The sequence below is a fragment of the Anastrepha obliqua genome, chromosome 1, assembly GCF_027943255.1.
Source record: "Anastrepha obliqua isolate idAnaObli1 chromosome 1, idAnaObli1_1.0, whole genome shotgun sequence".
NCBI lineage: Eukaryota > Metazoa > Arthropoda > Insecta > Diptera > Tephritidae > Anastrepha > Anastrepha obliqua.
The window spans coordinates 134,699,057-134,721,256 of record NC_072892.1 but is presented as its reverse complement, the minus strand read 5'-3'; the positions used below and the strand labels follow the sequence as shown (position 1 = coordinate 134,721,256).

At 37.0% G+C, this 22,200-nt stretch overlaps 3 protein-coding genes across 3 annotated transcripts in view; 1 reads left to right on the top strand and 2 right to left on the bottom strand.

The window, feature by feature from the left end:
• The window catches only part of LOC129236215 (activin receptor type-2A), a 30,170-nt gene extending 18,802 nt beyond the window's left edge, over positions 1 to 11,368 (bottom strand). The window contains exons 1-3 of the mRNA XM_054870460.1: positions 10,494 to 11,368; positions 4,498 to 4,677; positions 4,210 to 4,386 (exon numbers count right to left, since the gene is read on the bottom strand). Of these exons, the coding sequence (XP_054726435.1) occupies positions 4,210 to 4,386; positions 4,498 to 4,677; positions 10,494 to 10,569 (433 nt within the window). The 5' untranslated portion in view covers positions 10,570 to 11,368. The remainder of the gene's footprint in view (positions 1 to 4,209; positions 4,387 to 4,497; positions 4,678 to 10,493) is intronic.
• A 2,679-nt stretch (positions 11,369 to 14,047) lies between these two features.
• Positions 14,048 to 15,032, top strand: LOC129236214 (histone H4). The gene is made up of 4 exons (XM_054870459.1): positions 14,048 to 14,144; positions 14,233 to 14,352; positions 14,511 to 14,627; positions 14,737 to 15,032. The coding sequence occupies exons 2-4, from the start codon at positions 14,290 to 14,292 to the stop codon at positions 14,866 to 14,868; spliced, it is 312 nt and encodes a 103-aa protein (XP_054726434.1). The 5' UTR covers positions 14,048 to 14,144; positions 14,233 to 14,289; the 3' UTR covers positions 14,869 to 15,032.
• An 891-nt stretch (positions 15,033 to 15,923) lies between these two features.
• On the bottom strand, positions 15,924 to 22,140 carry LOC129236211 (protein Cep78 homolog). Its single transcript, XM_054870457.1, has 7 exons — positions 21,588 to 22,140; positions 21,328 to 21,515; positions 20,972 to 21,148; positions 20,677 to 20,851; positions 20,147 to 20,600; positions 19,751 to 20,087; positions 15,924 to 16,740 (listed from the first exon to the last, which is right to left on the bottom strand). Exons 1-7 carry the CDS (start codon positions 21,862 to 21,864, stop codon positions 16,303 to 16,305), a joined length of 2,046 nt encoding a protein of 681 aa, XP_054726432.1. The 5' UTR covers positions 21,865 to 22,140; the 3' UTR covers positions 15,924 to 16,302.
• Positions 22,141 to 22,200: the final 60 nt, after the last annotated feature.

Genomic DNA, 22,200 nt, shown 5'->3' with positions numbered 1-22,200 from the left:
TGAGCTAAAGTGAAAAGGCAAAACATTCCAGGATAGCTGGTTGTGCGTTGGGTTTGGGACCCGCCACTTAAAAATCCCCCCCAATGAAAACTTTAAAAAAGCCTCGGATGAGACAGAGCATACACTCCTAGTAAGAAATCTCTTCCTTCAAAGATTAATGTGAGTAAAAGGTTGAACTATGCTTGTTCTTTACACGTCAGCAATGAATGAATTGTGAAGCAACGCTATTTTTACCGACGAGTCGAAATTCAAGTTATTTGGGAAGGTACAGTGCTCAACCCGTACCGTGAAACATGGTTTAGGGCATGTTATGATTTGGACAGCAAATTGAGTTGGCTCTTTTTATATTATTAAAGGCACTAAGACTAAAATAAATCATCTTGCAACGTTCACCTTTATACACGGCAACGTATTGTGATTGTAAGGGAATGGTTGCTTTGGTTGGTTAGTTGGTTAGAGTGGTGATTCAGCCAGAATCCAACTAGCGCTTCCGCACCATTTTGTTGCCACATCCTCGTTACCAAATTGTTTAACAGTTATTTGCAGCAGGACTATATCCAGTCTGTGCGGTTTAGGAACCTTATTAGGTTGTTGACGTCTAAGCCAGACAGTTGCTCGAGACTCTCGAACAGCGGTTTGCCCAGGGTTAACATTCTGTCCCTCCATAGGGCAGGGCATTCACAGAGGAAATGGAAGATTGTTTCTTTTTTCTCCGGTTGTTTACAACTGTGACAGTATGTGTTGTGAGGGATGCCCATTTTGGCGGCTTGTTCTCCGATAGAACAGAAGCCAGTTATGACTGCCGTAAGTCTACAGGTGTCCCGTCGTTTCATGTTTATTAATGTCGACGATTGCTTGAGGTTGTAGGTTGGCCATAACGTTCTGCTGATTTTGCATTTCGTCTGGTCTCTCCATCTACAATCTGCAATTCGAAGGTATTTTAGGGAAATTGCGTTCTTGACCGCACCTAGTGGAGTGAATACTGGTACTGCAAGAGCGCTATTCATGGCAGATACCCCTCTTGCCAGTTCATCAGCTTTTTCGTTGCCTTCTATGTTCCGGTGTCCCGGCACCCAAATTAAGGTTACTCTCTAGTTTTCACTCAAGTTGGTGAGGCTATTCCTACTTTGCTCCACCACTTTAGAGGTTGTTATAGTCGCGTCCAGTGCCTGGATTGCGGCTTGGCTATCCGAAAGAATAGCGATATTGCCCTTAAAAGAGAAATCTGCGATTAGTAACCTACAGGCTTCCCCAATTGCTAGTACTTCCGCTTGGAAGACGCTGCTGGTATTAGGGAGACGCACAGATTTTTCAATTCTATGAGAATATATACCAGCTCCAACACCACAATCCATTTTACTGCCATCTGTATAGACTGTGGTATCGTAGTTGTTTAGAGAGAATCCCTTATTCCATTCTTTTTTAGATGGAAAGAGTGTGGCAAAATTCCTATTGAACGTTACCATCGGGACGATGTAGTCAGTCCTCACCGAGGTTAATGGTTGCTTTACAAAGTAAAAAAAAGTATTGCCCCATCTGCCCCAGGGCCCAGATCCCTTTGAGCACTTGTGGGCGCACATTGAAAGAAATCTCTAGTAGACTCCGAGCAATGACGTCTTCGAGCAGTAATTAGTGCAAAGGAATACTGCACAAAATATTTGTTGGTCAATTTTCCTTTATTTCCATGCTTTCATTACTGTCCCACTCTATGTTTGAGTTGTAAAATTAAGTTATTGTTTTGTTTAATGGAAAATTTCTAAATAATTTAAATATTATATTGGCGCGTACACCCTTTTTGGGTGTTTGGCCGAGCTCCTCCTCCTATTTGAGATGCGCGTCTTGATATTGTTTCACAAATGGAGGGACCTACAGTTTCGAGCTGACTCCGAACGGCAGATATTTTTATGAGGAGCTTTTTCGTGACAGAAATACACTCGGAGGTTTGCCATTGCCTACCGAGGGGCGACCACTATTAGAAAAATGTTTTCTTCCTTTTGGTGTTTCACCGATATTCTATACTATGTTCTCTCCGAATTCCGTATGGTAGTCACGTATCTACCCATTCGGCTACAGCGGCCGGATTTTGAAAATTGATTGAACCGTTCTCAAGTTATAAAGGATTGAAGTCAGAACAAACAAGTGTTCCAGGCATAGAGTGAGCCCATCTCATTCAGGTGTTTGAACCCATGATAAGTGACCAGTCGACTAATATAATTTATATGTAATAAAATCTGCTCAGTCAGAGACCTGTTGCTCATCTCGAGCCTCGACTAATTTTTGAATAAATATTAACCTATTTTTGCTATACTCAATCTTTTTTATGACAGAAATGGATTGATAGTTTTGTTTTGCTTGTGGGTTTAATGGTTCATGTCAGCTGCATGTTTCGAGCTTGAAGCATTTTGTTCCAGGTACTTACTACATGGATTGTTATATTAAATTTATTACGTATCAGATTTCTGCAAGGGGTCATCATGCAGCATTAACAACGTACCTTTCAGCAAAGAAAATTATCAAGTTTTGGTGTTCATGAATCCAAAACACTTGTAAAGTAGGGGAAAGTGAGAGAGCAAAATGACACTTCATTTTGAGGGAAAGTTTCAAGTTTTTACTATGTAGACAAATTTCGACTTGTAAGAGCTTGCAAGTGAGAAAAACAGCTGATCGCAAAGTAAAAATAAACACGAATTAAAATTTGCGAATTGAGTCAAAATTCTAAATTCAAATAAAAATGGTGATTAAAATGGAAATTTAAGCAAATATATTATATTTTAGATAAAATTTATAAAATTCATTTGAAGGCACATATTCAAAAGGTGTCGGCCAGTGATATAGATTTATGTACTTCTGAACCACGTGCGTGTAAAGGGTTTTCCAATTCAAAGAAAAATTCTCTTTTTTAAATATAAATGATCGGATGTTTGTCGTTAATAGTGGAAAATAGCATCAGGCAAATGACCACTACGACCACACTTACAGGACAATATCCTTTTCATGAAATTTTCCATAACCGAATTGCAAAGTGGCTGCCCTATGTCCTCGATAGCCTCACGAATTCCATCTTTGAGGACTTGAATCGACCCTGGGCTGTTGGCGTAGACCTTCTCTTTCACGTGGCCCCAAAGAAAAAAGTCACAAGGTGTTAAATCACAAGATCTCGGTAGTCAATTGTGATCACCTCTTCGAGAGATAACACGGTTCGAAAACTTTTCCCGTAAATGATCAATGGTTTCGTTCAGATAAATACCATCCAATTGCGGTCATAAAAAATCGTCAATCATCTCCCGATAGTGCAATCCATTCATTCATAAACAGGTGTTTTATTGGAAAACCCTTTATTTCTTGGTTGTTAACTAATTTAGCAATAGGAAGCAAGCAAAATATGAAGAAAGCTGTGTTTGCCACAACACAATTGCTTATGGAATTTTCTTCATCTGACAGCGATGATGAAATTGAACAAATTATTCTGGACAAAATAAAAGCATGTAATGCTAAGCCCATTATTTTGCATTTTATTTGCTTCATTTTTTTTTTGCTTTTTTGAATTTAAGGTAGCTCAACTGAAAATTGTTTTAATTTTTGTGATTTCTCCCGCCAACAATTTAATCAACTATTCGTAAAACTTTTTTTGATATTTTTCTCTTTGAGAGCGCCTTCTCGCAAATATTTTTACTTTCTGCAAACGCGTCTGTTTATACAGGGTCCGGCACTCGAAGTGTAACTAACCTCAGACCGTTTGCGCAGCTAATGCACGGGCAACACGGGCATCAGCTGTCTGTTAGTGGGCTAAAGTCAAGCCTTACAAGATCCAAAAGGCGTATGATCTCATACCAAAGCAGCAACAAGTCATACTTGAGAGAACCAAGGATTTGAACGAATTGATTCTTAGTTTTGTATTACTTTCACACATTTTTTACTTTGAATTGAATAAAAGTAATTTTCCAAACTAAATTTATGGCCTTTTTAATTAGTTGAAATGTCTTTACTGACGTCGCAACCACGCAATTAAATATTTCGCATAATCAAAAGTATACGCCTGTACGTAAACATGTGTCCCATTTCTGTATATCTCAATATTGAATTTCAAAAATCAATTTACCTCACGAACTTGAAATCTAATCTACACATTTCTATTTAACCACCGTATGCATCTAGCTTTACATTGATTTCAGTGCCCTTAATGCCGTGTTACTGTCCCTATTAGCTTACCTTGGGTGGTTGCCTCGGTGGTGGTGGGGATCCACCTGTGTTCAGTGTTGCACATAGAACCCTTGCAACAGCAAAAATATATGTTATTTGAACGGGGTTCTGCGCTTGTAATACACTCCGTTTGGTTGCATTCGTGCATGTTTGTAAAGCAACCCTTCATTTTCATTTTTGTTTCACCTAAAATATAGAGAATGTAATTCATGAAAAGGTGCACATCGCATTTTCATATATAATATTTCATTCTTTACACATTTTGCAACATGTAGCAGCATTGAAATATGTACATACCTGTGGCGCTATCCATGGACCAAAGCACATAGCAGCTGGATGTTTTGTCCGACTCCACCTTGCAATGCTCTATTTTGATCGCGCAATCACCCTCTGTGGTGCAATTCCTTTCATCATAGTGTTCGCAGTCGATTCTATGGCCATCAGGCAAAACGGCGCCCTGTGTCCAACCCGCCAAATCTGCAAGAAGCCGAAGGATAAATTTATTAAATACACGCATACATAAACACTTACAATAGCATAAAACTAAACTACTAAATCAAAGAAAAAAATGGAAAAACTAAAAGTATCAAATGTGAAAGCCGAAGAAGGAAGTAAAAGAGATAAAAATGGAAAGTAAACAACAAAAAAGCGGATAAGAACGCAAGCCAACATAAAAAGCGAAATTTGTGTAAGTGGGTTTTACTTGAAACAACCATAACAACAATTTCAACTAAACATGAGTATGTATGCGCTACATAACTACACACACACTCACACAATGCATTGCAGCAGTATTAACAGCCGCATCAACAATATTGGCGCACTTTCATGTTCGGCTCGGAGAGTGGGTAGAGTTTTGGGTTTAGCGGCCAGCAAGCTAAATACTTATTTACGTTGCGGAGTTGTTTTAAGTGCCGCAACTGCACAATTTTCGCTTTGTTGCCGTATCGTATGGCCCATAGATACTACGACACTGCGACCTCTTCTCAACTGCACTGCAACTTTCTTTAGCAAGGCAATCTATCCAACCGCACGTTTTCATTCATTCGCAAAGGAAAATGTGAATATGTAAGCATAGCAGCTTTCCGTTAATGAGTATAGTGTTCGGGTAATTTGAATCGAGCAAGGAATTTGCAATGAGCTAGGCTAAGGACACCTCCGCAGCAGAATGCATTGTGATGCTATGTGCGTGTAACGGCGTACTTTTGAAGCGAGTGGATGGTTCGACTTGCATTTAAAGGAATGAGATGAGATGTACGGTGGAAACGGCAGGAGACGAGCAATGAGCTGTAAAACTAGTTGGGATAGGTTTCAGGAGTTCGGTGTCAAACACAGTGGTATGGCTTTGATGTTTTGCAAATCCTTGACAAGTGGATTTTAAATTTATTGAAAATGATTTATATAAGCCTCACATGTATATTCATTGAATCGTTACAAATATTGTTGTTTCAACATTATACTATTTTCCTCTAAATTTTGCAGAAATTATTCTAGAGCGACTGCCTTAGATTGGATACACATAAATAATAATTGGTTCACATATAACTAGATTATCTACCTTTTCGAGCTTAAAGCTGCAATTAGTGGTGTCATACCATAGCCACAACCGTAACTATAGCAATCAGATCAGTTCTGGTCAAACATATGGGTATCACTGTAAAGGATAATAGGTGCCGCCACATAACGTCGTAACCATAAACGTAATCGTGTGTATCTATTGAATTTTGTTTTTTTCCGCGTAACCGCATGCAGGTTACGGCTATGACTACGGCACAACTAATTGCAGCTTAACTCCCAATCCGTAATTAAAAAGTGAGATTAAAAAAATAAATGAATAATTAGCGGATACACTTCTGTTAAGTGTTTCACCGAGCTCCTCCTCCTATATGTAGTGTGCGTCTTGATGTTGTTCTACAAATGCATGGAGTTTTAAACCGACTCTGAACGGCAAATGGTTTTTATACGATTTTTCATGGCAGAAATACTCTCGGAGGTTTGCCAGTAACTGCTGAGGGGCGACTGTTATTAGAAAAAAACTGTGTCAATTATTTGATGTGCATGCACGCAAGTTCGAACCTACGCACTCCCGAATGGTAGTCACGCGCCAACCCATTCAGCTACGGCGGCAAGCGAGATTACCTATACAAAATTTCTCTCCCGAAATCCGATATTATAAAGTAATCTCAGATTACAACCATACTTTTTTCCATAACTTATAGCAAATGTAAGGAGAAACGCTTCTCTTTGCCTTTTCTTCATATCGTTAATGATAATTAAAGAAACAAAAACACTAAAATATTCTACTAAATCAATTTTTATTAAGAAAAACCTTTCACAATAGTATTGACAGGTGATTGTCAATTTTGTAGCTAATTTCCCGCATGCGAACGGGGGAATAATTTTTCTGGATTTATTGCTAATCTCTGCATATGTGAACGTACTTTAAATCTATTAAGTATTTTTCATTGACCTTAAAACAAGTGCAGTAACAACAGTAACATACATCAGAATGCATAAACGTTCCCACGACAGTTGGTTCTGGGTTACCGGAACGACCCGGATTTATATAAGAATGATAGAACAAGGTTTGGTCCATCAGAAAACGCATGTGACGAAACAACCAGTGACATGCATTGGTTCAGTTGCATGAGAGAGATGTGAAAATGCGAGCAAGAATGCAAGAAGAATAAGAAATTACACAAACAACACACGCATACATTGCAGTAGCGCAACTTCACACACACAGCCGTATGTTATTCTGTCAAATTAGTTGAGAGCGAAGTAGCGGTACTACGATCGGCGCCATCTCATTCTCTCCATTGTGGGATTTATATCTCTCAGACAGGTATGCAGATTGTTTGTGCTGCTAAAACAACAACGATAACATTACAAACGTATATAAATAATTTAAAAACAGAAAAATATACTAAAAATAAAGTTGAGAGCATAAGCCAAGCAGGTAAGAAACAGTCATTTTAAACCCAGGTACCCAAGGCCCAGGAAACTGCAGAAAGGGCGCAATTTTAAGTTTTTTCTAGTCATTTACTCTCTAAATTGTCAAATTCTGTTAAAATAACTCTAATAGCCTAGACAGGCGGTGACGTTAAACGGGATTAACGACTTAAATCGGAATTATCTAAGGAATTAAGTGCTACTAATACAGATTGACAACTAGATTTAATTCTCATAATTTAAGAGTGGGGAAATTTTCGATGGCAACATTGCCGAAAAATTACAGTTAATATTAATTGCGAATGAAAAATAATTAAACTTTTAGAGAGAAGTACAAAAGAGACTGAAAACAATCACTACAGCATTAAAACTCCGAAACAATAAGATAGCCCAACAGGAGTAAGTATTTTATAGCATTTTCGTTTTATTTTTATATTTGTAAATGGGGTTTTCCAATTTCAGATGGCAAGCAGAAAGAGACGTTCAAACTGGACGGAGGGGACGAGCAGGCGCGGATAACCAAATGAGGAAAACGCGCAAGTGAATAATAATTGTTTAGTATTAGGGCAGCTAATAGCCGTGTTTGTCGCCTGCGATGCAACTTCTACTGACAAAACTAGTCCATAAACAAATCAGCTGTTCTCTAGTCTGCGTAGCAACCGTCTGTCGCACTACAATTCTAATCAGAATTAACTGCGCAGGTAATCCCGATTAACGCCGTCATCTGTCTAGGCTATAAACCGTGAATCTTTGTTTATAGATTTTGACATTCTATGGACCAAGAGCAAAAACATAATACTTTTTTGTTGTTGTTTATATTCTAATGCTGCTACATGTTTCAAGTGCCTTGCTTAGTAACCTTTTATAGGTATTTAAAATTACATATTTTTTGATATTCGGCTAAACCTTAATTCTTGCATGCAGACACACTGCATTGCAATGTCGTGCCCTAAGTTTTCTACTGAAAATGCATAAATGCTCTTGTTACAACTCATCTTACACCTGTGTTCAGCGCATAAGTTGCAAAGCATAAGTTGCAAAGTTTCGATTATTTATTTTTTTTTAATTTTTTTTTATAAAAGAAAAACTAAACGACTTCAATTTTTAAACAATGTCCAAAATGTGTTAAAATTTTACAAATTGTCATCTATGTAGGTTAGGTTAGGTTAGCCAAATTGCTTGTCTAAGACAAAGCACTCGGTGGCCCATTGTGATACCTGTATTAGATTTCCTTTCCCTCATTAAGTTGGTTAAACCCCTTAGATCTTTTTATGAAAGTAACTAGTCCCTCCAATGCGACATTTTGCAATAGTACCAATAGTATGTACAGTGATCCGTTATAACACCTATGAGGACGCTAGTAGTTGATCTGTTAAAAATTGATGAATTGACATCTAAAATTTCAAACTATTTTTTTTTTTTAATTCTGTGTGTGCAGTTTTGTAGCCAATCAATGTCAAATACAATATAAAGAAATGAAAACCTATTATCGCAGGTGCAATCGTGTTACTCGCTGCTGAATAACAATCTCTAAGTTTCTACGAAACCTCAGTAAAATCTTAAGCTTGGCCACCAGAACTCTTAGCGAAAATTCTCTTCTAAAATAAAGAAAAATCAAAAGTTAAAGAACGAAAAATTTCCCATCACTCGCAAAAACACAAGAATAATAGATTACAAGATTTGGCCATGCGAAGTGAAATTTTAAATTCTACGCCTTAGGTTACTTGACAGCGGAATTGTGCACGCCCATTTCTCACGTATTCCCACGGCCTTCCAATTAGTCGTTACTCAGATAGCAACGAAGTAACATGGGTAATGGCTGCGTTGATTTTTTCGTATATCACGATTACAAACTCAGTTTTGCCGGACTTACTTGTAAAGAAACCGCTGCCATATCCATTACTACGTCAGCAGATCAGCTGATCACTTCATATATATACAGGGTTGGCCATATTAAACTGACCCATTGAGTAACCCTATAACTTTTTACTGTAATTTGAAATCTAAGGTTTACGTCAACAAGCCAAAGACACTAGGCGCACTTAGGGCCAATATCCGACGGGAAATAGCCGCCATATCGGCCGAGACGCTGGCCAAAACTATGGAAAACGCCGAAAAACGGGCACATTACGCTATACGAGCTAAGGGCGACCACTTGCGCGATATCATATTCAAAAAGTGATGTAAACGAATCTCCTTGAACTAAATTAAATGTTTTTCACAATGAAACACAAAAAAATGTTTCTTTTTCCATATTTTTTTAATAATCACATGGATCAGTTTAATATGGCCAACCCTGTACATATATACGTTTCCACGACAGTCGGTTACCGAAACGACCCGGTTTATATCCGGCCAAGGACTGTCACTCCAGCAGCATTCACCGTATGTAAGTATGGGGAATGTTTATGCTGCTACAACAACAACAACATCACTTCATATACTATATGCTGAGAGTTGAATAACGGTTTGTCTTTTGTACATCAAAAGGCCAAATTCCACAAAATGAAATATGTTTGTTTATAAAAAGTTCAGTCATATGCTTTTGATCAATTGTTTTCGTTAGGCATGCTTTTTGCTGACTAAAATTACTCTAGCACAAAATGAATATCTCTGTAACATCTTTTAGGTGTTTTGCCGAGTGTCTTCCCCAATTTGTGGTGTGCGCCTTGAGGTTCTTCTAGAAATGGAAGGACCTACAATTTTATTCCGCCTCCGAACGGACGGCGCATGAAAAATGCAGAAGTACGCCCGGAGGTTTGCCGTTGCCTGTCAAAGAGCGACCACTATTGTAAAAACCCATTTCTATAATTGGTGTTTCACGCCCAGACTGAGTTCCGAACCAGTCAAGCACTAATCCATTCGGGTACGGCGGTCTCTTCACTCTCAACTTCTGAGTGCTGGATAATTTGATGGCGTTAGCGAACACCTGCTCGCTATCAATAACTATTACAAATTTTATGTTATCGGACGCGACTAATATGACCCGCTGCTTTTACTGCGAACACAGGTGTACAGGCACATTTTTATTTATGTATGTAAGCAGGTATATTTGTATACTCGTATATCGAATACAATCATACAAACATACATATAATATTTACTACGCTTGATGTAGATAATTTTTTTGCTGAAATCGACAATACATATCACATATTAATCCGAATTTGATAATTTATGAAATAAAGTGTACGGTGTCAGAGACAGAACGCACAATATACCAAAAAAGTCAATAAAATAGTTGAGCGGGCATATTTAGCAACATGAACAGGAGTAAAAATAAAAACTAGTTAAATTTAAATTAATTTAAAAAAAACAATACAGTCAAATAGTTGATTTACTTGATAGCAGGATGAGTAGTAGCATTAGCGGCAGGGAAATCAGCACTGTATGCCGCAACGAATTGATTTCGGTCATTTTAAATATTTTCTAAATTTTATTCACAAAGTAACTAAACGTTTTGGGTTGTTTTGAAGACGAAGTAGACGCATGGGAGGTTGTTGCTTAAGCTACGATGGTAAAAGTTCTGCATGTGCCCAAATTAAATTAATCCATAGAGAGGGATTTTTAAAAAACTTCCACTTTATAATAAAAAAAAAACAAAAACAACTACTATTTAAGAAGTAGCTGCATACTTTTTATTTATTTATTTGGCAAACATATTTTAAACTCAGCGAAATTACGCCCAATGAATTCTTTAAAACTTCCTCTTTTCTTTCTCTTCACACATTTCCAAACATTCTGTATACGATATTTGATGGCTTATTTTTTTTTTTATCTATTTATCAGCAAGTGCCAATGCTTGTTGCTTTTTTTCGACTCGAGAGCTTACAACAGTATCTTCACACAAATTATATTGCGGAAATATTTGATAAGCACATTTTGTTATCACATATATGAACATATACCAAAAATCAGTTTTATTTTTCATCCGAACTACACATTTATAGGTATTTTATAACGACCACTCCAAAACCACACGAATTTTTAGATGCTTTTTCCTGAATAGCTACTGATTTATTTGCACTCTAAATTTTCACATTATGTCATTCACTTATCAAAATAACTTTCTTTACTCCTTTTCTATGCAATTTTGCGCATTAAATAAAGTTTTCCGCACTTTATTACTTAACGCAAGTTTATGGTGCATCTTTTCACTGGTACGTAGTTATTTTGCTGTCATTTTGACTTTTCTTTTGCAGCTGAACTGTTACCAGCGAATGGGGTTGCATGAGCAGCATGACTGATAGTTGCTGCCGAAGTGCTTAAACGGTGCGCGTTAGAAAAGGATAGCGCAAGTATGATTTTTTTGAACTATTTGTTAGCATAGAGCTGCCAGTTTATGGAAATTTTAAATACAAAAGCTACCCAGAATTTTAATAGTACCGAAGAATGTGAGTACCTTGGCATAAAAGGGGTAGGTATTGATTGGCATCCAGTTCAAAAACACGAACTTTACTTGCTTCACTATATATTGTATATGTATATACACTAAATTATACATACAGACACTATTCTACAAATAGATTTTAATAAAGACATATCGCACCCTAAATACAAAAGGGTCACAACTCAAAATGTCCCTTCTGCTCAAATATGAACGAGACGTTTATCAATAAAACGGTCCGCGGATGACATATGGCAAAAAAAATTTTTTTGTTTTTTGGTAGGACTGTTATAAGCTTCCATGACAAATTTCAGCGTGATATGTCACATAGTTTGTTTTCTGTGCTACTGTAAACAAGTCAAGCTCGAGTGTGGAAAATTTTGAGTTGTGACCCTTTTGTATTTAGGGTGCGATATATAAATAAATTTCACTAAATTTGCAATATGAGTGTATAAAGTCATTTATTTTCTTTTAAATCTTTCTCAAAACCGGCAGTCACTGAATCGTATAGCGAATTTGACCTTCAAAGCACGATAAGAAGTAAAAGATTCGAATATTTGAAGGAAATTTTGTAGTTTCTTACCCTACTGCCGCATTAGACGTTCCAAAATACGTTACCTAAATCACATTATCATTAGATTACCTCTTTTTTATGTTTCTTATTTAATATTTATTATAATATTTCCCACAGGATATCCACAAATGGAGAGACCTACAGTTTTAAGCCGACTCCGACCGGCACATTATTTTTTATAAGGAACTTTTCATGACAGAATTTCACTCAGAGGTTGGTCATTGCATGCCGAGGAGTGGCCGCTAATAGAAAAATTATTTCTATAATTTGGAATTTGTTTCGAGCCCGCGGTTTCAACCCACTAACCCATTCAGCAGCCGCTATAAAGATCTTTAATAATAAATGTATACCTACACAAATTGCATTAGATTAGATTAGATTCCTTATGAGATTTACACTTCGACCTCATGGTATTTTGTGCGCTCTACTCATCCCAGTACGTCATCCAGACACAGTTCGCTTATGAAACTTGGATAGAGCCGGGTTGGATTGAGCGTATGTGCCTTTCTTCTGGCTGCAATTGACTAAGTCGTCTCAACCTTCGCCGCGCTATAGCGCTGCCTTTCATTGTTAAGTGTGCCGAAATGGCGTTTGCTCAAAATTATAAAATGCCATGCCTAATAGCAGATTCCCTTTTTAAGGGGGTGGTAGGGTTTAGCGTTAAAAAAACCACTTTTTTTTTAATTTTTTACAGAAATATGGCTTAAGATACTTTAATAAAATCAGTTGCATGTTATTGTACATCTTTTCAATAAGTTTTTAAAAAATATTAATAATAAAATATTGACAAATAAGCCCATGACAGAGTTTTTTTGGAGATATGTTTTTCGAGAGGTGCTCTGCGGTGCCAATCGGCATTCGTCGTAGAATCATCTGAAACTAAAAAAGTCGAATTTTTCAGTTAAAGTATGACGTAATGCTTGTAGTTTTGGTGGCAAAAAAACGTAAAACGAGCATTTTTGGCGAAAAATTTCGCCATATTTGTAAGTGAAAAACAACCTTAAAAAAAAAAAATAAAAAACAAACAGTGGGGGGGGGAGGTATTTTTCATTTAGAAAACGTGTGCCATATTTGAAAAGAATCGGTTGAATAGTTTCGGAGTTGTGATTGGCACCGACTTTTAAGAAGTCGTTTCGGGAAAAACGCGTTTGAAAAAATGACTCTGAAAAATTATCGATGCTCCGCATTCGAGGTAGAGTGCCTACAAAGGCTATAACTTTGAGAGTTCTGCTCCGATCCACTTAAAATTTTGACACAACATTCTTGAAATGATTTACTATAAGATGAGTGAAGAAAAAAAATTTCGATTTTTTTACCCTACCCCCCCCCATTAACCTCTGTATTTTCTCACTTTGCTTGTTGGCATTCTGTGATCTATCTGTACGGTATCGGCAAAGAAAAGAAGTTTGTAGATACAATTCTAATACAATTTTTCATAATTTAGATATTAATAATTATGCATTCATATTACAGAAAAAAAGGGTGTGTCCATAAACGCTTTGTCCTCTTATTACTTATTACGGAATGTATATACGAATTTCGCATGCGTATTACTGCCATAATTTTGTGAAACTTCAGTAAACGACGTTTACGGATTTCCTCTAACTGTTTATTACTAGCTGCCAATTCCATTATTAAATTAGCTTTTCCTTCTCCTTGTCTTTTCTTCATATCGTGAATAATAATTAAACAAGCCAAAAACTCCAATTCCACCAAAGTAATTTCTATGAAGAACACCCTTTCAAAACAGACTTGTCAGCTGATTGTCAATTTTGCAGGTAATCTGCCATATGTGAACGGGGAGATTAATTTTGTGCATTTATTGGTAATTAATGCATACGTGAACGTACTTTTAAACTGGTCTATAATCTAGCAAAAAGTTATAAATTTTAACTATTGTCCAGTAGGTGGCGCACATTTTGTTTATTAGCGTTGTCCCTTTCTTGCACGAATATGCATTGAAAAAAGTGCATAGAGAAAAGAAAACATGAACGTCGCCATTTTTGCAGAGTCCGTGTTTAGATCTCAAAGGTAAGAGCTCTGCGTTTTGTGTATTTTCCTGCAAATAAATGAATTATCTATAAATTTTAAAGCATATATGTAAACTTTATTATTTCAGAGATAACTAAGTATTTCCAATTCGCAGAAAGTTACTGAGTAATAAAAACCTAGCAAAATGACTGGTCGTGGAAAAGGAGGTAAAGGTTTGGGTAAAGGAGGCGCAAAACGCCATCGTAAGGTAATTGTTGCTTGATTGAAAATAGATTAATATCAACTGCAGCTTAAGGGTGGTGATTGTGAAATTCTTTGGGTGCAGCCATTTACATACATTTTTTTTTTCAAAACTAGAGTAATCCCATTTCAATGTAAGTTAATTCATTTTCACCCATTTTACAGGTATTGCGTGATAACATCCAGGGTATCACTAAGCCAGCCATTCGCCGTTTGGCACGCCGTGGCGGTGTAAAGCGTATTTCTGGTTTGATTTATGAAGAAACGCGTGGTGTTTTGAAGGTAAATGAACCAGCATAGCATAATTCAAAATAATGTAGGAAATATTTACTATATACTTTTCAATTATATGTTAACTAATATAGCTTATATGAATTTGTGTTTATTATAGGTGTTCTTGGAAAACGTTATTCGTGATGCTGTAACCTACACCGAACACGCCAAGCGTAAAACTGTCACCGCTATGGATGTGGTATATGCCTTGAAGCGTCAAGGTCGCACCCTTTACGGTTTTGGCGGTTAAACTTTTTGACGCCACTTTGCATGTATTACAAGACCCGAATGGGTTTCTAATCAGAATATAAATAAATTACTACTACTTTTAATTGAAATGACATGATGTTCTTGCAATTAGCAAACAATTTGCGCATCTAGAAAAGAAATACAATACAATTCAATTTACTTAAATGCATTTTTTCAATCAAAATATAATTTTTGCTACCCTACCGGTGAGTTAGGTTAGGCAGTGTTGGCTGATTTGTAAACACAGCTCACTTATAGCTCTTGGTGACGCTCAAGCATGCATGTCCTGCAGCTTATATGTATGTGTGCGTGTCGGGTGACACACGAACTTGCTTCGTGTCACACATACTTGTCGGCTTTTGCATAATGAAAATCAAAATTGTTAGATATTAGCGTCATGCACCCTACACGCACACATAAAAGCTGCAGGACATGCATGCTTGAGCGTCACCAGGAGCTATTAGACCTCTAGGGTCCATTGGGTTACATTGCATTGTAATATGTTGAATGTAGAGAGACGTTGAGGAAAATAGCATTATAACAATGTAAAACAAATGAATTTTAGAATTATGTAGTCCACTAGCATGCGCTTCCGGATATAAACCCAGTCAAAGACTTCAATAGCATTCCCCAAATATGTATGGGTAATGTTCTGTACTGTTGCAGTAACAACATGTACAAATATTGTTTAAATGGCCAGTTTTCCCAGATTTTCAATAAACGGAGATTTTAAACAAAAGACGATTTGCATTAACGCGTTTATGAAGTCGCCCTTTTTTCGTTGGGTCGGGTCATTCCAGTAACGTAGAACCGGCTGCCATGGGAATCATCTATTACCTTTCTCCTTCTGGACCCAACTTGTCGAAACAGCAAGTTTCTTTGGTACACCATAAAATGAGCTAGACGAAGACGACCGGCAATCTACATTGCACTGGCAGGGTTTAGTAAGTTGCTACAACAACAACAGCCACATTAACAATCTAGCACAAACTTGTTTCCAGATAAATGAACTGATTTCAACAGATCTAAATGATGGTCTTAGATTTCTTTTTATAAATGACTATTTATTTAAACATAATTTTATATAAAATATACTCATACATATGTATGCACATATACATATATACACGAATTGAGAAAGGGGCATTACACAAGAACTGCTGTGAGCAAGAAAAAATATACAAAAATATATCTCGGACGCTACAGAGAATTTTATCGTGTAATTTTAAAATAATTGATGGACATAACTCCCTCTCTGCTTCCGAAACAAACAAAACTAAGAAGAAGGAGTAAGGAGTGAGAGGTCATAGCATGCTCCTCGGCGACAGCTTTAAATGAAAAAAAAAATACTAAATTCAACTAAAAAAGTAAATGAACTTCGATACAATTTTCTAGGCTTTCTTGCTTCCTTCCTTTCCAATCACCTGTCACCTCCTTACTCATCGCACAATCCCAGAAAAAGCGAACGCGGCGACTTAATGGTCTTAGTCACCCCATCACTCTGGCCACGTTGCTGCTGTGACTGCTGTTGGGCCGTCAATGGCTTGTTGCGTCGAATGAACACCTTCAATGGCTGATAATCGGCGGCGCTATTGCGTAATGTATCCGAGTCACTGGAGCAGCCATCGCTGGTTTGACTGCGCGATGTCGATATGGACAAGTCGTCCATTTCGATTTTATTGCAAAAGCTATTGCGGCTGCTGCCGGGAATGGTGCAACCACCACCGTTATTCATCGGCTTTTTGTCAATACGCGCTGTCAATTGCGGGGCCATTGATGAAGAGCCGCCTGATATGGGTATGGCCATAGATGGCGCATTTTTGGCAGCTGAATCGCCGATATTTGTCTCGAAGTGTACGGTGGTAAGTTGAAACTGTAACGAATATAAAATTCGATAGCTATAAAAAATGTATTTTTTTGAATCTTATGATCGATATAATATATTATGTACTTAATTGTTTACATACAGTTTAAGAGAGCTTTATCCATTTTTAGCTTTCTTAATTTATTTTTGTTTTTATTAAGCTTTGTGCGCATATAAGGAAAATTGCGAAATATCACAGCAATTATGGCTAAAACTCACTTGGAAAGCAAATGGAATAATCATACAGTTTCATTGGCCTAAGCACCATAGATAATCTAAGCACGGAAATTATTAGATTTTAATTGTAATACCGGTAGAAAGTGATGAGTCAATAGGTCAATTATCAAGTTTTGGTGTTCATGTATGCAAAAAACTTGTAAAGTAGGGGAAAGTGAGAGAGCAAAACGACACTTTATTTTGAGGGGAAGCTGCAAATTTTTACTGGACAAATTTCTACTTGTAAGAATTTGCAAGTGAGAAAAACAGCTGATCGCAAAGTAAAAATGAATGCGAATGAAGATTTGCGAATTCGGTCAAAGTTCTAAAATTTAAATAAAAATGATGGTTAAGATGAAGAATGGAAGTAAATATCTATATATATAAAAATGAATTGCTGTTCGTTAGTCTCGCTAAAACTCGAGAACGGCTGAACGGATTTATCTTATCTTGGTCTTGAATTATTCGTGGAGGTCTAGGGAAGGTTTAAAAGGTGAGAAAAATTCGAATAAAGATATAGGTCAAAACGTGGACCCGGGTTACCTTCGGACGTGTATGTACAATATGGGTATCAAATGGAAGCTGTTGGTGAATGCTTTAGTTCAGAGTATTTTTCATGCCGCTCCGTGACTAGGGTCTCGAGGTAGAGACCAAAACGTGGACCCTAGAATGTGTTTGTACAATATGGATATCAAATTGAAGCTGTTGGTGAATGCTTTAGTACAGAGTATTTTTCATGCCGCTCCGTGACTGGGGTCTCCAGATATAGGCCAAAACGTAGACCTGGGTAACCTTTGGTTGTGTATGTACAATATGGGTATCAAATGAAAGCTGTTGATAAGTGCTTTAATACGGGGTAATTCTCATACTTATTGATGACTAGGGTCTGGAAATAAATGCCAAAACGTGGATCCACCGTGTCTTTGCCCAGCGAAGCGGGCCGGGTTTGCTAGTATTTTATATAAAATTTATAGTTTATTTGAAGGCATACATTAAGTAGGAGTCGGCCAATGATTTAGAGCTACATATGTACTTCTGCATCACAGCCTCCAGTCACCGTTGCTGCAGTTTCCGAAATACAAATCGCAAGCATTGAAGGTGTTGTTGTTGTAGGAGCATAACATTCCCCGTGCATACTCGTATACGAGGAATGCTGTTGAAGTGACAGTCCTTGGCCGGATATAAATCCGGGTCGTTCCGGTTACGTAGAACCGACTGTCGTGGGAACGGTGTATTTTGTGTTGGTTATTAACTAATTGGCAATAGAAAGCAAGGAAAGTATGAAGGAAGCTGTGATTGTCACAACAATACAATGGCTAATGGAATTTTCTTTATCTGGCACCGATTATGAAATGGAACAAATTATTGTGGACAAAATCATGTAATGCAAAGCTCATTATTTGGTATTTTATTTTATTTTTTTTTATTAAAATACGAGATAGCTCAACTAAATTTTTTTTTAATTTTAGTGATTTCTCCCGCCGACAATTTAATCAGCTGTTCGTAAAACTTCCAAATTGTTACTGTATTTGCGTTCATGTACTTTTTTCATAGACTTCTCTTTTAGAGCGTATTCTCGGAAATTAAGTTACTGACAAGCTGCTGGATAATTTTCACATGAACAGCCTTAATTTAAGTTGTGAAAGGCTTTTTATACTTGGTTTAAAAAAAAAAGCTTTATGAGCCATATGGAGCTATTAAAAAAGTATACAGTAGGTTCTGTTTTTATGCGGTTTTGAAATAGTGCGGTTTTTTTTAAATTACAAAATGCATGTCGACCTATCGGGAATTGTACATATAAACAAGATTCTAAACCAGCTAAGCAAAAACTCATCACAGATTACGTCAGAAATGCTAACCCTACAAGTATGGAACCGCCTGCATCACCATCTAGATCAGACGTGTACATTTCCTCAAGTGACGAAAGTGATTTTACGCCAAATCCTAAACGAACGCGCAACATGTGAGTATTGTCTGATTCTATTTGTGGCTTAAATTTATTTTTCGATTCTGACGTTTCTTAAATAAAGATATAATTTTCAAAAATACAATATTTTGTTTATGCGATTTTATTTAATTATTTCAGATTCATGCGGTCTATGAAACGTATCTATAGTTATAATATGGGACTAGTGCCCTTTTTTATGCGATTTTATTACATTATTTCAGATTTATGCGGTTTTAGCACTTTTGAAACGTATCTATAGTTTTACTATAGAACTAGTAGCTTTTTTTATGCTGTTTTTTTTATGCTGTTTCTTGCGGAACGTATCTACCGCATAAAAACAGAACCTACTGTATTTCCAATTAATTTTAAATAAAAAAAAAAATAAATAATTGGCGCATACACTTCTGTTAGATGTTTGGACGAGCTTCTCCTCCTAATTGTGGCGTGCGTCTTGATGTTGTGCCACAAATGGAGGGACCTGCAGTTTTAAGCCAACTTCGCACGGCAAATGGTTTCTATGAGGAGTTTTTTTAATTTTAATTTTTTTTTAATAAAAAAAAAAAAAAATTCCTTATAGTTATAAGTAATAAAAAAAATGTTTGTTTCAACTCCAATAGAAATGTATTTTCGTTTTGGTCAGACTTTGATTTGGAATAAATTATTTGCGTTTATTCTTGCTTGTTAAAAATGTGCTTCGATAGAGGTTTAACTTACTAAAGTGTAAAAAATACACAAATAAAATAAATACAACAACATAAATAAAATAAGTAGAACAAAAAAAACATACAACATGCACAATTACACCAAGTATGTAGTTAAAATCTCATAAATTTGCTGCTGGAATTGACTACTTACGTCCGTTTCATTGGCGAACTCATGATCTGATTTGGATTCCTTCTTTTTGGAAGAATCTTTCGGTGCTGGCTCTACATATTTCATCTCACTTTTCACCTTGCGCACTTTCAGCAATTTACGCGACATCTCTTTAACAGTTAAGGTAGGCGACGGCAACGCCTCATGCACCGATACGTTCGTCGCAGTCTCTGTTGACAGACTGGCATTAGGGTATTCCCGCAAAGATGTATTAGAACTTTGCATCTGCAATGCGTTCATTTGCTTGAATCGGCAGTTGTTGTTGCGCGGCGAATTGTTGCGACAAACGCTACTGGCCAACTTCTGGAAATCATTACGCCTATAATGTGAAAATGTAGCCTGTTACCAATGCAAGATAATTAGCATGTTTTTATTTACTCTTTAATGATGGACTGCAGCGATTCGTTCTTCACAACCACATATCCTTCGGGTATGCGCGCGTTCGCTTCATTCTCCATTCGATTTTCGTATGCGATGATCTGTTGGTTGAGTTTCTCATTCAACTGTTCAGCTTTTTTGCGCAGCGTGCGCTCGAATGCCAATTGCTCCTCTAGTGTTTTAAGCTTTTCCTTGAGCTGTGCCAATGTGACACGATTCTTTTTCGATTGTGCATTCGGGCCGTTGCTGCCAGAGCCCGGTTGCATCTGACCCTCGAGCATCTTCTGATCCTCATCCTCCTTGCCCAGTTGTTCACGTATGCTGCGTTGCAAAAATTTACTAATACCTGCATTTCCGCGTACATTAAAGTCAATAATATAATTGTTGACCTCGAGACAATCCAAAATCATGTTTGCGGCACGATCAGTCAGACCACAATTCTCCATATCGATCACTAATAGGGTAAACAGGGAAAACACACTTCTTCACTTTCTTTCCAAAAAATAGTTGTTGGAAATATAGGCGCTTACCTTTTATCCATACATCCTCCTTTAATATTTCAACAATCGCCTTTACACCATCATCAACGATCTGCGGATTGCGCGCCAGCGCAATGGAACGCAGCCCAGGTATTGAATCCGGATCAACGTCCCGATAGCGTAACGATTTTTGCCAGCCCTCCGTATAGCGACTGATCTTTTGTATCTGTGGACGAGATATGCGAAGGCATAATCGATAATAGTTGTACAACCAGGCAATACAAATAGGCCAACGAATGTTAAGTTAATGGGCTCAAAATTGTTGGTAATACTACTGCATTAGCACCTTAATCATATCGGCTACGTGCTCCGCACCTTTTGTCGTCAGCTCACATTCTGACAAATTTAATTTCTCCACATTTTCCAAATACTTAATTGTATTGCATATCGCCTCACATCCTTTATCATAAATATTCGAACGTTGAAAACTTATTTCCTTAAGACTTTCATTTGACGAAAGTGCCTGCGAAGCGGGAGAAGCAGTAATTTTGTAGAAACAAAGCAAAATTAAAGTAATGAAAAAATTTGTAAGTGTAAAAATAAATAAAAAATCCGTGGCATTGCAAAATTTAAGAAGCAATGAATATTCAACAGCATTTACTCTTTTATGTTTAGACCACGCACACATACATTCGTACATACCTTTGCAATGGATTCCACATATTTATCATTAAGTGGCAAACCTTCTAGATTTAGAATTCTTAAATTCTTATTGAATTCAATACAATTTGAAACTGCCTCCACGATACCAGAAAAAACGAACTTCGTACAGATTACCGGCTTTTGTTTGAAGAGCCGTGCCTTCTTCTCTGTATCTAAATGCTCCAGTACTGCGCAGCCAAAAAACACAAAGCATATAAAATATTGCTGGAGCTTTGCTTTATATTCCGCATGGCACTCACCCATTCCCAAGTTTTTGCGCAATCGAATGCTAAGTGTTTGCAGCACTTGATCATAGTAGAGCGACTCTATGATTAGTAGCCAATCAGTAACGCCTAATTTTTCACCGAAAAAATCTAACATAGATGTTGCATTATTTTTGGTGCGAATATCTGGCAAAGGTGTCAGATTCTTCGCCCGACAGAGCTCTAAATACCGAAAATGAAAGGAACGACAGCGGTTGAATTTCTTCGTCGATGTCAAACTGCACACATCACGCAATTCCAAGTTCTTTGGCATTCTTATTATTGTTGTTGTTGTCGTTGTCCTTCGGTTAGCTTCGAGATTTTATAGTCGTCGATGTTGTTATTTTGGGCTCTTGAATTCGGAACTACGATTTTTTATTACGAGTGCGATTCGTGCGATGAAGAATATTAACGGGAGGGGAGGAAGGTAAAAAGTTTGACAGTTTTTTTTTTAATACAAAAGAGGTAGAATTAAAAAATTTAAATAATTTTGAAATTTTTGGTTTGATTGATAGAAAAATTGTGGTTTTTATGATTTTTTTTCTGTTTTTATCTATGATTAAAATTTTTAAGTTTACTATTTTTATTTATTACTTCTCAAAAGGTGTGA

What these genes read in the sequence shown, in the direction of transcription:
- LOC129236214 (XM_054870459.1), top strand. Translation starts at nt 14,290, where the DNA reads ATGACTGGTCGTGGAAAAGGAGGTAAAGGTTTGGGTAAAGGAGGCGCA. An exon ending in GCGCAAAACGCCATCGTAAG is followed by an intron (nt 14,353 to 14,510) that starts GTAATTGTTGCT and finishes CCCATTTTACAG; the next exon opens with GTATTGCGTGATAACATCCA. An exon ending in AAACGCGTGGTGTTTTGAAG is followed by an intron (nt 14,628 to 14,736) that starts GTAAATGAACCA and finishes TGTTTATTATAG; the next exon opens with GTGTTCTTGGAAAACGTTAT.
- LOC129236211 (XM_054870457.1), bottom strand. Translation starts at nt 21,864, where the DNA reads ATGCCAAAGAACTTGGAATTGCGTGATGTGTGCAGTTTGACATCGACG. An exon ending in ATGTGGAATCCATTGCAAAG is followed by an intron (nt 21,149 to 21,327) that starts GTATGTACGAAT and finishes CCCGCTTCGCAG; the next exon opens with GCACTTTCGTCAAATGAAAG. An exon ending in GGAGGATGTATGGATAAAAG is followed by an intron (nt 20,601 to 20,676) that starts GTAAGCGCCTAT and finishes TTACCCTATTAG; the next exon opens with TGATCGATATGGAGAATTGT.